The sequence below is a fragment of the Tachyglossus aculeatus genome, chromosome 26 (genome assembly GCF_015852505.1).
Source record: "Tachyglossus aculeatus isolate mTacAcu1 chromosome 26, mTacAcu1.pri, whole genome shotgun sequence".
NCBI classification, from domain to species: Eukaryota; Metazoa; Chordata; class Mammalia; order Monotremata; family Tachyglossidae; genus Tachyglossus; species Tachyglossus aculeatus.
Window position 1 is genome coordinate 9,470,216 of NC_052091.1, and position 14,859 is coordinate 9,485,074.

Genomic DNA, 14,859 nt, shown 5'->3' on the forward strand with positions numbered 1-14,859 from the left:
CCCTATAGACTGTAAGCTCATTGTGGGCAGGGAATGTGTAGATTATATTGTTGTGTTGTACTTTCCTGTGCTTAGTACAGTGCCCTGCACACACAGCAAACACTCAAAAAATAATAATAATAACAGCAGTAATTATGGTATTTGTTAAGTGCTTACTATGTTCCAGGCACTGTACTATGACACAGCCCCTGTCCCCTTGGGGCTCACAGTCTCAATCCCCATTTTACAGATGAGATAACGGAGGCACAGAGAAGTGAAGTGACTTGCCCAAGGTCACATCAAATGCATCAACTGCGATTGACTGATTTGATTAATTAGAGTGTTTCACAATCCTTCCTGTCTTCCCCCACTTCAGGAAGTGCAGATATATTTTCATACATGCATAATGATGGGCAAAATCGCTTTGCTGCCACATAAGAAACACCCCAAATAGGAACTGATTAGAGAAGACAAATGGTAATAGGAGCATTATTTTGCCATTGGATAGAAGAGGACATTCTTTGATCTTGAAACACATTTGACACTTTATCGAAGGGTCAGAATATCCCTGTGAGATGATTGTTTGCCCCATTTTGTAGACTGAAAGATCGAGGCAGAGAAACGCTAACTAAATACCAACAGGTCTCACATAAAGGGTCTAAGAAACGAAGGGTGTCAAAGTAGGTTGTGTCATATGTTGTAATCAGATTGAAATGTTTGGGTGCACACAAAAACCTGAATAATATGTGCAGTTTGGGGGGGAAGTTTTGGATGATCCCTCCAGAAAATAAATTCAGTGAATATTCAGAAACCTAAGCAAAAGACACCTTTCATCAGGCAAACAGCCTTTGACTGTCCATTCTAAATACAGCTCAGTGCAATGGCATGACAATTTTGTGTGGGTTTGGGGGGCTTTTTAGACTGCAGGGCACAATGGTGAATTTTAGCGCTTGTCTGTTTTAAGGGAATCTGCCCTGCATGCAAATCTATAACTAGACAAATATTATTTCCTTTCCCAGCTTGCTCTTGGGAGGTTTCCATATCCTCAGGTAAGATTGTTCATTACTGTCGTTTGCCACTGTGACATTCATTCCTATGTATGAAGGTGCAGGGAGCAATTGTGAACATTTGAGCCACATACAAATAAATCTGTCCTGTTAAATTGAAAAGTGGGTATCTTAGAGTCATTTGGAAATCTCTATTGATTTTTTTTGGTGGTATATTTTGACTCCGGATTTTTTCTTTCTTTCTCAGAAGACTGGAAGGGTTCCTCATGCCCCTTCTTTGTGAGATTTTTGGCATTGTTTTCCATCACCGAGCTCGATCCCACACCATATTCTCAAGTTTATGGAATATAAAAGCTCCCTTTTCCTGTTTGATCTTTCAGATCTTGACTTTAGATATAATGGCTTGATTTTAGCCTCCTTGGAGGAAAATAATCTGGTAGAGATTGTCATTTTAATGTTCTGCTAACGGAATTCAATGTAATGGCATCACAGTTCGTTGAGAGATTTGAGTTTGAATGTGTCCTTGCCCCTTGCAATTCCTCCCTACTCTTTTCCTCTCCCTCCTCCCCCGAAAAAAGGTTGCTAAATCCAGAAGCGACAAGGACTGTTGCTTTAAAACCATTTCTTTCAAATGGGTGTTCGAATTGAAAATATTAAGCTACCTTGTAGTTTGAAAAACATTTCTCTTTGTGGGGAAAAAATTAAGTGAAATGTCCAGGGGGATGAAAAATGACTGACTTGAATGTTTTCCTCTCTCTTTCGTTCAGTGTTTTCTTGGCATCGTGGTCTATACAGGCTAGAGTGCCTAGAGGCATGTCTGATTTAAAGGGGGTGTTGGTCTGTGCTCTTTAAGCATCTATTAACTTGCTATTATTATGCAAATAAGTGTTGTATTACACATACTAATTTATGCGTGGTTAGATTATGCAGATGTATCACAAACATGGTTATTGAATAATAGGATGGGGCTCCATCTCGCTACCATTTTTATAAGCTGTTTTAAGCCAATTCCCCCGGTACCAAGTGTGGACATTTAAAGATTCTGCACTTGTAGAAAGGTCATCTTCCACTTTCTCTCTCTGTCTCTCTCTCTCTCTGTCTCTCTTGAAAGCTAAAGCCATTTGATAACTAAAAACAAAACTCTCCAAGTTGGCACATTCTGCTAACATGCTTTAGGCTTGGTTTTTAAATGGGCCACTTCTATTAAAAAAAAAAACTGAACTCTTTTCTTAGTAATAATAATAATGATGGTACTTGTTAAGCACTGACTTTGTGTCAACCACTGTTCTAAGCGCTGGGTAGATACAAGCTAATCAGGTTGGACACAGACCCTGCCCCACAAGGGGCTCACAGTCTTCAACCCCATTTTACAGATGAGGTAACTGAGGCACAGAGAATTTAATGACTTGCCCAAGGACACACAGCAGACAGGTGGTGGAGTCAGGGTTAGAACCCAGGTCTTTCTGACTTCCAGGCCCATGCTCTATTCACTGGCCATGCTGCCTCCTAGAAAGGCGGTCCAAGATGTAACCGGATTGACTGATCCCTTTAAGGGTATTTTGCTGTCCAGCCTCTTGCTGATGAAATAGGAAGTGTTCCTAGGGGTGACCCATCAGGTTATTTTACTGAGCAGGACGTTAACATCTAGGTCATTTTGAAAAATGCCAAAATAGGCGAGGCATTTTATTTATTCTGGGGAGCTCTTTGTTGAATTAAGTAGTCTCCCACTTGGGTAAAATTAGAGGGCAGTTTTCCGGTCAGTACGTAAGCCATTTCGTAGAAGGGAAATGCAGGAAGATGATTAGAGCTAATACATTCAGTTCCTCCCTAAGGTGGTAATAATAATAATAATAATAATAATAATAATAATAATAACTCTGGTATAAAGTGCTTATTCTGTGCCAAGCACTGTTCTAAGCACTAGGGTAGATATAAGGTAATCAGGTTGGACACAGTCCCTGTCCCACATGGGGGTCCCTGTCTTAATCCCCGTTTTCCAAATGAGGTAACTGAGGCCCAGAGAAGCGAAGTAACTTGCCCGAGGTCGCACAGCAGACTTGTGGTGGAGCCAGGAGTAGGACCCATGTCCTCTGACTTCCAGACCCATGCTCTTTCCACTAGGCCTTGTTTTAAGGTGCGTCTGGTGGGAGCGTTCTTGGGAAGCAGGGCAATGCTCATGACGCGAGCTGTTCAGGCTTCAACCTGCCATGTTGCCAGAGGGATTCTTTGTGCCCAAAAGCCTGGCATCAGAACAAGTGAGTACCAGAACGCCAGCTTCCCCCAGATCGAGGATTTGCAAGATCGCCACGCTTCTGGTTTGTTTAATGAGATCTGTTAAGCACTTTCTATGCACCAAGCACAGGACCGAGCGCTGAGCTTAGATACAAGTTCATCAGGTCGGATGTGGTCCCTCTCTCACGTGAGGCTCTAGAGGAGAGGAAGAATGGGGATTGAATCCCCATTTTACAGATGAGGAAACTGAGGCCTCCAAAAGTGAAGTGACTTGCCCAAGGTCACACAGTAGGTAAGAGGCAGAGCCGGGATTAAAACCCAGGCACTCGGAGTCCCAGGCCCAGGGTCCTTCCATTAGACCACACTAGCTATTATAGGTGAAGGGCTTTAAGCCCCATCAATCCATGGTATTTATTAAGCATTTACTGTGTGCAGAACACTGTTCTAAGCACTTGGGAGATTACACTATGGCAGAGTTGGTAGACTTGTTCCCTGCCCACAGCAAGCTAACGGTCTAGAAGACTTCCCACAGCACTATGTGTATGAACTGTGGTACCTCCTAAACCCTAAGAGAAAATTTAATATCAAGGCTTAACTTTGAAAGAAACTATCTCCTTTCAGTAAGGATAAGTAAAGAAAACTTCTTAATTAGTCAGTTCAGACCAAATAGCACTTCTAATTCTGCAAGTGCCTTAGGAGCCCCGTAGGAAATTCAAATACTTTTAGCTCCCTAGTTATCATTGACCTCTGTGCCCTAATGAGAAATGTTTCTGATTCCTTATGCCTCCTGGCACCAAATTGAGATTTGCATTTTTATGGTATTTGTTAAGTGCTTATTATGTGCCAGGCATTGCACTAAGCGCTGGGGTAGATACAAGTTAATCGGGTTGGAAACAGTCCATTGAGAGGGATCAGGATTGCCTGCAGAATAATGAGGCCCCCAGTGCTCAAAGTAGCTACCAAAGAGCTGCAGGGTCCTATCCCCTGGCTTTCTAACAATGATAATAATAATAATAACTGTCGAATTTGTTAAGCATTTACTATGTGCCAGGCACTGTTTTAAGCACTGGAGTAGGTACAAGCTGATCGGGTTGGACACTGTCCTTGTCCCATATCCTGCTAACAGTCTCAATCCCCATTTTACACATGAGGGAACTGAGGCCCCGAGAAGTGAAGTAAATTACCCAAGATCACACAGCAGACCTGTGGTGGAGGTGGAATTAGAACCCAGGTCCTTCTGATTCCCAGCCCATGCTCTATCCAGTAGGCCACGCTACTTCTATATAACTGTAACTGCTTTCTCAGCAGTTACAATGGGTTGTGAGCCGGCAGTGAATAGTAATAATAATAATAATAGTACTTATTAAGCACTTACTGTGTTCCTAGCCCTGTTCTAAGTGCTGGGGTAGGTACAAGTTGGACCCAGTCCCTGTCCCACATGGGATTCACACTTTTAATCCCTGTTTTACAGATGAGGTAACTGAGACCAAGAGAAGTATGTGACTTGCTCAAGGTCGCACAGCAGACATGTGGCAGAGCTGGGGTTAGAATCCAGGTCCTCCTGACTCCCAAACCTGTGCTCTATCCATTAAGCCACCTGGACTCTAGCCTACTTCCAAGGTGTTCAAGCCAAGTGGTAAAATGATACTTACTACTCTACTGTTAGAGAAGCAGTGTGGCTTAGTGGAAAGAGCATGGGAGTCAGAGGATGCGGGTTCTAATGCTGGCTCCGCCACTTGTCTGCTGTGTGACCTTGGGCAAGCTACTTAACTTTTCTGTGCCTCAGTTACCTCATCTGTAAAATGGGGATTTAGACTGTGAACCCCATGTGGGACAACCTGATTAGCACCCCAGCACTTAGAATAGTGCTTGGCACATAGTAAGCACTTAACAAGTACCATTATTATTATTATTATCGCCTATTTCTCAGATTTCTTGAACAAGTTTAACTGTGAGCAAGTATCGTTATTTGCTGAGTGTAGTCTGTAACCCCTAATCCTCTCCCAGTTCTGACTACTCGAATTTTATCTAGAGACTTGATGAGTTTCCATAAGGAGACTAACTCCCACCCCAAGCCCCACAGCACTTATAGCAATATCTGTAAGTGATTTATTCATATCAGTGTCCGTCTCCCTCTCTAGACTGTAAGCTTGCTGTAGTCAGGGAATGTGTCTTCCAACTCTGTTGTACTGTACTCTCCCAGCCACTTAGTACAGAGCCCTGCACACAGTAAGTGCTTAATAGAAGCAGCATGGCATAGTTGAAAGAGCATGGGCTTGGGAATCAGAAGGTCATGGGTTCTAATCCCAGCTCCACCACTTGTCTGCTGTGTGACCTCGGGCAAGTCACTTCACTTCTCTGTGCCACAGTTCCCTCATCTGTAAAATGGGGATTGAGACTGTGAGCCCCACATGGGACAAGGACTGTGTCCAACCTGATTTGCTTGTATCTGCCCCAGCATTTACTACACTGCCTGGCACATAGTAAGTGCTTAACAAATTCCACAGTTATTATCATTATTATTAGATGCCATTGATTGATTGAGACATTCTGTCCAAGGCATCCAGATGAAGCCAGGTAGTAATGGAAGCAGTAGTAGTTGTAGTGATGATGATGTTATGAATAAAATAATAATAATGTGTTAAGTGCTGACTCTGTGCCAAGCACTAGGACAGTTTCCAAACAATCAGTAAGGTACAGTCCCTGGCACATAGCACTTAACAAATGTCACAGTTATTATTAGTATTACGTGGGACTCATAGTCTAAGAGGAAGGGAGAAAATACATTATCCTCATTTTAAAGGTGACATAACCGGGGCACCAAGAAACAAAGTGACTTTCCCAGGGTCACCCAGCAGGCAAATGGCAGAGCCAGAATTAGAACCCAGGTCTCCCGACTCCCAGGCCCATACTCTTTCCACGATAGTGCTTCTTAGCACTACTAATGGTTGTATTTTCTGAGCGCCAACTTAATGCAGGACACTATATACTAAGCATCTGGGAAGGCCAAAACAAAGAAAGGACACGTTTCCTGCCCACAAGGAGCTTACGCTCCAGCCGGGGGAAATAGGGACAGTTTGGGCAGCAAACGTAGCCATACAGTTAATTCCGCTGAACCAAATTTGGGAGATTTAAAAGACACGATAGCAGGCAATGGCTTGTTTAATGACAATGCAATTTAGGAGAAATGAAAAGAATCGCCTGCTAAATATTATCATCTGGCAGTCAAATTTTACAGCAGGGGCTGGGCATTAGCAGGATAGTAAATCCATTAAGAAGATAGTCTCATGTGTTGTACCAGCCTCCACGCTTGGGAATTTGGTAGCAAGAAGGCACAAGGAAGTGAAGGCAATTCGGATACAAATGTATTTAAAGTACTTTTGGATGTAGAAAAATGAGCTTCTTTTTGGCTTCAATTCCTGATCTTGGTTAATAAATTACGTCAAAATGACCCGAAGTTAAAAAAAGAAAAAGGGGGGGGCAGAAATCTGAGCAAATAGTGCCCCTGGTATTGTAAAGCTTTGAATGTTTTCACACCCCATTAATTTATTACTTCTCTTTCTTCATCTTTAAATTTCATTTTTTTTTTCAAAAATTCAGACTCCCCGCTGCTGCAGCGATTTTCATCTTGTTGTTAATTTTCCCTGCTCCATATGGAGCTCCAGACATTTCACCTGGAGGCTGTACTAGATTTTGCTGTAGTGATCGCACTTCCGGAGGCCAAAACTGTCATTTAAGGTTCCTGGTGCATCTGTCTGTGCCAGGCTTTTTCACTGGCATGGGAGAGTGTGAATAACAAATTGGATGCACCTGAGATTCAGATGATTAGTGTGTTTAGTGAATCTCCCCTCCTTGTAAGCAGATAGCTTTGGGGGACCAAAATTGGAGGGAGGGGGCAGGATATGTGTGTGTGGCACTAAACAGCCAATGTGTGGGTGAATCTGTAGTCACACCTTCCATTTGGGGCATTGCAGGAAAAGTGCAAATATCCAGCCAGCCTGAGTGCGGAGAGAGTAACAAAATATTTCATCCTGCCTTGTCATTGATTAGAAAAGAGCCTTTAATTTCATTTCACCCCATGTTGTGATTAATTTGCATTCTTTGTCAGAAGTTAATGGAGTTTTTTATGGTTCACTCTGAAATCCTTGAAGACATCAGACTTGATCTGATGTTTATACAACCGCCAGCGGAATTTTTTCATTTGATTGATGGCAAGCTTGATGTTATTCCAAACGGCTTTTTAAGCTGTTTTTAAGAATTATTTGAAGAAAATGCCAGCCAGAGATTGTTGTAACGATCAGGATTATCTGTTAAAAATCTGTTTCAAATAAAGAACATGATAAGTAGAAAAAGGGGATCAAAAAGACAAGAGAACTGGTGAAGAGCAGTATTTGTTAAAACACAAAAGACTCAAAAGACTGGCAATCGGAGACATTATCATAAAATATGGAGGAGATCATTTTTATTTAAAAAAATATAATTCTCCAGCCAGCTTAATCATGAGTAAAGTAAATTATCTGGATCTGCAGGGGTAAAAAAAAAAATCCTTACCCCCAATTGGCTAATTCCTATTCATTCTGCCAGCTTTTGCCAGCAATGTAGGAAATAGAGATCTACTATTCTTAACTCAAAGAGACAGGGCTGTCAAGCCTGTTAGCCGAACAAAATGATGACATATTACTTGTCTCAATAAAGAGGCATTCTTAAATCCCAGTGCAAGGAAAGCATAAGTGGATAATAGAGGATTTTAAAGGAGTACAGCACATTCATAATAGTATTACCATTGGCATGTTTTATCTGACAGTTCAGAAATGAAAACATCCTGTTGTTAAAAATAAGGCCCTCCAATTGTTTGCTGCTGAGGGACCGTGCTATTTCCTTGCACCTCTCTATTTAAAAGAGAAGACCACCCTGGCCCTCCAGTTCTGGAACCCCTCTACAACTAGCAAGCTAAATATTTTCCAAATGCCTTTCGATTACTGATTCTAAATCCGTTTGTTTGATTTTTTTTATTTGTTTATTCATTTTAGCCTTCCTTCAGCAATGTCTTGCCTCATTGTAATTTCCACCGGTGAGAGTTCCTCATGGGTCAAAAAGCTACTTATCTGAGTACTTTCATTTAAAACAGATTAATTTATTTGCCATTTCTTTGAGTGAGCTAAATAATTGGGTGGTTTTAATTGAAGCCACAGCTTTCTGATCCTCGTGTTAGCATGATCTAAGGTTCTTTTTGTTCTATGCAATCCATATTATTGACCAGATTTGCCCTATTTTCATTTAAATGTAGGCAGCTTGTCAAGGAAAATATATTTTGTTTAACTTGGCACTGAAATCAGCCATTTTAATGTTATCTTTTTCAATTGACAGAGTGTCTTTTAAGCATTCATTTATTTTGTAATAACAAATTGGACTGTGGATATAGCATTCGTATCATAATAGGGGAAAAATGTGGATCTTCTTTGAACCATTTAAAAGACATTAAACACCCTACAAGTGCTAATGCTCAAATAGTAGTATTTTCCACTTAATTATAATATCGTGAAGATCTGGCTGGTATGTAAAACTTTCCTGATGGCAAGTTGGGCTGCTAGTTTGGTGACCTAATATTCTATGGTCTCCATTAAGTTTTCACCCTAGATGTCAGTGTGTCCTTATCCTGTGGAAGGAAGAGGTTCACTCACCTTCTACTGGACTGTTCAAATTAGAAATTCACGATCAAAGGCTTTTAAGTTTGAAAATGACTTGGAGAAGTTTGGAGGAAGTTTAGCCAGAAGCATTCTGTGCTTTTTTTTTTTCCAATGTTTGAGAAACGTGAGTTTTTCAGTCAATCAGTGGTATTTATTGAATGCTTACTACTACTAATAATAATAATGATAGTATATGTTAAGCACTTACTACATGCAAAGCACTGTTCTAAGCGCTGGGATAGATACAAGGTAATCAAGTTGTCCCACATGGGGCTCACAGACTTAATCCCCATTTTCCAGATGAAGTAACTGAAGCCCAGAGAAGTGAAGTTATTTGCCCAAGGTCATCCAGCAGACAAGTGGCGGAGCTGGGATTAGAACCCATATCTTCTGACTCCTAAGCCCATGCTCTTACCACTGTGATGCCTTGGGACCTGGCTGTTTGGATTTCCAGGTAGAGAAGCAAATAAAATGATTAACAGCCGTGTCTAGCTAACGTATTCAGGCAGAGGGAAGAATAAATAAGTGATCTTTTCCAAAAGGGTGAATAGTTTATCCATGTTAGTAATCGAATCAAGCAGTCCATGGAATTTGTGAGGCCCTTACTGTGGGCTAAGTACTGTAGCAAGTGCTTGGAAGAGGACAAATTTGGTAGAAACGTTCCCTGCCCACAAGGAGCAATGCATTGATTCAGTCGTATTTATTGAGCGCCAACTGTGTGCAGAGCACTGTACAAAGTGCTTGGGAGAGTACAACAGAACACTTACAGAGAGCACTTTACTGGGTGTTTGGTCAAGTTTATTAGAATTACCAGACACTATCCCCTTCCTTCAAGGAGCTGACAATCATTCAGAGGAGACGGACGTGAAAATAAATGATAAATAAGGGTCAAGTTCTCGGTCCCCTTCTGTTCTCTATCTACACTCACTCCCTTGGTGAACTCATTCGCTCCCACGGCTTCAACTATCATCTCTACGCTGATGACACCCAAATCTACTTCTCTGCCCCTGCTCTCTCTCCCTCCCTCCAGGCTTGTATCTCCTCCTGCCTTCAAGGACGTCTCCATCTGGATGTCTGCCTGCCATCTAAAACTCAGCATGTCCAAGACTGAACTCCTTATCTTCCCTCCCAAACCCTGCCCTCTCCCTGACTTTCCCATCACTGTTGACGGCACTACCATCCCTCCCGTCTCACAAGCCCGCAAACTTGGTGTCATCCTTGAGTCTGCTCTCTCGTTCATCCCTCACATCCAATCCGTCACCAAATCCTGCCGGTCTCACCTCCGCAACATCGCCAAGATCCGCCCTTTCCTCTCCATCCAAACCGCTATCCTACTCGTACAATCTCTCATCCTATCCCGACTGGATTACTGCATCAGCCTCCTCTCCGATCTCCCGTCCTCCTGTCTCTCCCTACTTCAATCCATACTTCACGCCGCTCGGATCGTCTTTGGGCAGAAACGCTTTGGGCATGTTACTCCCCTCCTCAAAAATCTCCAGTGACTACCAATCAACCTATGCATCAGGCAAAAACTCCTCACCCTCGGCTTCAAGGCTCTCCATCACCTCACCCCCTCCTACCTCACCTCCCTTCTCTCCTTATACAGCCCAGCCCGCACCCTCCACTGATAATCTCCTCACTGTGCCTCATTCTCGCCTGTCCCGCCGTCGACCCCTGGCCCACGTCCTCCCCTGGCCTGGAATGCCCTCCCTCCGCACATCTGCCAAGCTAGTTCTTTTCCTCCTTTCAAAGCCCTACTAAGAGCTCACCTCCTCCAGGAGGCCTTCCCAGACTGAGCCCCCTCCTTCCTCTCCCCCTACTCCCCCTCCCCATCCCCGCCGCCTTTCCTCCTTCCCCTCCCCACAGCACCTGTATATATGTATATATGTTTGTACATATTTATTACTCTATTTATTTATTTTACTTGTACATATTTATTCTATTTATTTCATTTGGTTTATATGTTTTGTTTTGTTGTCTGTCTCCCCCTTCTAGACTGTGAGCCCGCTGTTGGGAAGGGACCGTCCCAATATGTTGCAAACTTGTACTTCCCAAGCACTTAGTACAGTGCTCTGCACACAGTAAGCGCTCAAATACAATTGAATGAATGAATGAATGAAATAAAAAGAGGGAGTAGAATGTGAAGATATGTGCGTAAGTGCTACAGCAGGGGTAACTTCCCAAGGACTTCGAGAATACAGAAGTGCTGAAGCGGCAGTAAGGGGTGGAAATGGGGTGGGAGATTAAGCGGAGAAGGCTTCCTATAGGAGAGGTTTCAGGAGGACTTAGAAAAGCAATGGCTACTGGATATAAAGGATGGAAACAAGAGAAGCATGGGCCTGGGAGTCAGAAGTACCTGGCTTCTTATCCCGGCTCTGCCATTTGTCCGCTGTGTGCCCTGGGGCAAGTTATTTCACTTCTCCGTGCCTCAGTTACCTCATCTGGAAAATGGAGATTAAGACTGTGAGCCCCACGTGGGGCAGGGACTGTGTCCAACCCGATTATTTTGTATCTACCCCAGCGCTTAGTACAGCGCTTGGCACATAGTAAGGTATTAAGAAATACTATTATTATTGCTATTATTATTCTTATTATTCAGTCTAGCCCATAGTTCATCATAGGCCTAATAAATCACAAACCATGGACTTCACACATTTGAGTCCCAAAATCTGAATGCTGCATATTTGTGTCCTACACAATTTTTTTCATTTTTTCAACGCTGCACTTGAAAATACTGTTGACATTTAATCCTCAGAACTTTTTTTGTTCCCTTCCATTGTGAGCGTTAGGTCCCATACGGGGCTCATGGTCATCTTTATCCTTGATCAACTGACCAGTTTGAGGCAAATATGATAAAACTCGGTAACTGTGATTTTAATGGCTATTATGAGGTGAATGGGAGAAAAAGAATCCTAGTCCTGCAAAATCTTGGGAGATCCCATCCAGACGTGCAGCTCCTATCTCCTCTCTTCCTGCTCTTTACCCTGCACCACAAGGGGAAAAAAGACAATTGTGGCAGCCAAAAATCCTCAGTCCATCCACAAACTGAAGTGCTTCCCAAAATTTAACCAAAAGGCCATGGAAAGGAGAGGCAGAACATTTTCTCTTTGTCTGTGGAGGCTCATCTGACTTTTTTAGATCTGCTTTCGAATTTCTGTTATTAAGGGGTTCAGCCGTGTGGTCACATGCTTCTTTGCATGGCTGTGAGGGACCATATTTCATGAAACTTTCCCCTTTCTGTTGCTATATGAATCGTGTATACCTGAGCACTTTTTGATCAATAGAGGGAAGAGGGACAGAGAGTGAAAAGCTGTCCTGCCCCATATAAGATGTGCAGGTAATAATAATATTGATAATAATCATGTTGGGTTTTTTTCAATTGCACTGTGCTAAACACCAAGGTAAATAGCAGTGTGGCCTAGTGGATAGAACACAGGCCTGCGAGTCTAGAAGGACCCAAGCTTCCTCTAGTCTCTGAGCTGGTTGTGGGCAGGGAATGTGTCTGTTTGTTGTTATATTGTACTCTCACAAGCGCCCAGTACAGTGTTCTATACACAGTAAGCGCTCAATAAATGCAACTGACAGTTGGTTTTTATTGATCTCTACGATATGAATCACAAAACGAGCTTTTTTTAGTACAGTGCTTTGCCCACAGTAAGCGCTCAATAAATACGATTGGATGAATGAACCTAAGTTCTAATCCCTGTTCTGTCACTTGTCTGCCAAATGACCTTGAGCAAGTCACTGAAGTTCTCTGTGCCTCAGTTACCTCATCTGTAAAATGGGGATGAAGACTGTGAGCCCCACTTGGGACGTAGACTGTGTCCAAACCGATTAGCTTGTATCCACCCCAGCCCTTAGTGCAATGCCTGGCACATAGTAAGCGCTTAACAAATACCATTAAAAAAATAATAATAATGATCAGATAGGACATGACCTCGGTCCCACATGGGACTACAGTCTAAGTAAAACTAAAAATTATAATAATAATAACAATTTTGTCATTTATTAAGAGCACTAGGTGCCAAGCACTGTACTAAGCATCAGAGGAAATAGAAGATAGGTCAGACACAGTACCTGTTCCACATGAGGAATTGGAGTCTAAGTAGGAAAGCAAACCGATATTTTATCTCCATTTTCCACATGAGAAAACTAAGGAAAAGAGAAGTTACGTGACTTTCATTCATTTATTCAATTGTATTTATTGAGCGCTTACTGTGTGCAGAGCACTGTACTAAGAGCTTGAAAAATTCTTGCTAGCAGGAGTGGGGTCCAAACCCACGCGATATGTCCATTGGATCTTAAGTCCAATGCCTTAACCACTCGGCCATCCTGGAGTGTAGCAGGAGATTAAAGTAGCTAGATGGGAAGCAGCATAGCTTACTGGAAAGAGCACAGACCTGGGGGTCAGAGGACCTGGGTTCTAATTCTGGCTCCACCACTTGTAAGCTGTGTGACCTAGGGCAAGTCACTTAACTTCTCTGGGCTTCGGTTTCCTCATCTGTAAAATAGGGATTCAATACCTGTTCTCCCTCCTACTTAGACTGTGGCCAGGGAATTGTAGGCCAGGGGATGTTCCAACCTGATGGCCTTATATCTACTCCATTGCCTAATACAGTGCTTTTTTAAATGATTTAAATGGCATCTCTTAAGTGCTTACCATGTGCCAGGCGCTGTAGTAAGTCAGTCAGCCGAGTGTATTTATTAAGCACCGAGCACTGAACTAAACTAAAAATAAACAGACACATTCCCTGCCTACAACAAGCTTACCGTACTAAGCACTGGGGTAGATACAAGGTAATCAGATTGGATACAGGCCGTGTCTCACGTAGGGCTCACAGTCTTAATCCCCATTTTACAGATGAGGGAACTGGGGCACAGGGAAGTGAAGTGACTTGTCCAAGGGCACATTGCAGCCAGTAAATACGATTGAATGAAAGTGGCAGATCTGGGACTAGAGCCCAGGTCCACTAGGCCACACTGCTTCTCAGTGCTTTGGCACAAAGTAAGTGCTTAACATATACCATTATTATTATATCATTATCATTCATTCGTTCATTGTCATATTTATGGAGCCCTTACGGTGTACAAAGCACTGTACTAAGCACGTGGGAGAGTACAATATAATACCAAACAGACCCATTCCCTGCCCACAATGAGCTTGAGTAATAGTGGAGTGGTAAAAGGGGTATTTATTGAGTGCAGTGCAGTTTAGTTAGCACTGGGAAAAGTACAATAGAAGCAAAAGCTCCTCCTTGCCTTCAGGGAGCTCACAGTTTAATGGTGGAGCTTTCAATCTAATGAGGGGCCAGTTGGTTCAGTCAGGACACATGTGGCTTTGGGAACTATTGCAGCATCCTGAGGAAGGAGGTGACAGGATCCAAGTTCTCAAGGAAGATTTTTCTCACTGTTCAGCGTAGGATGAAGAGGCAAGAAGGAGGGAGTGCTAACGGCATCCACTAAAACAGGGAAAACCTGCCGTGCACAGGATTTATTTGAAAACAGACTTTTCTCCACAAAGCAGACCAGTAGGCCCCTAGACAACTTCACTGATTCCAAGTAAGCACCTCTTTTGAGGTTGAGCCAAAGAGGCTGCCAGAGCTTCTGTCTGCAAATTTATAATAATACTGGGCCTTGTTAAGCATTTAATATGTGCCAAGCACTGTTCGTCATACTAGGGTCGAGAAGATAATCAGGTTGGACGGATTCCTTGGCCCACATGGGGCTCGCAGTCTAAGTAATCTGTGAGAGAAACTTAATAGTAATAATAATTGTGGTATTTGTTAAATGTTTACTGTGTGCCAGGCACTGTACTAAGCGCTGGGGTGGGGACAAGCAGATCGGGTTGGACACAGTCATTGTCCCATACGGGGCTCACATTCTCCGTTCCCATTTTACAGATGAGGTAACTGAGGCACAGAGAAGTCAAGTGACTTGCCCAGAGTCCCATAGCA

General features: G+C 42.8%; 1 protein-coding gene across 2 annotated transcripts in view; it reads left to right on the plus strand.

Annotated features, from left to right (window-relative positions):
- Positions 1–14,859, plus strand: part of MAP2K5 (mitogen-activated protein kinase kinase 5) — a 241,509-nt gene that overhangs the window by 155,300 nt on the left and 71,350 nt on the right. Inside the window, exon 17 of one of the 2 annotated variants that reach the window (XM_038767364.1) lies at positions 999–1,028. The exons of the other annotated variant lie outside the window; for it this stretch is intronic. Coding sequence (XP_038623292.1) covers positions 999–1,028 — 30 coding nt within the window. The remainder of the gene's footprint in view (positions 1–998; positions 1,029–14,859) is intronic. 2 annotated transcript variants of the gene reach the window in all.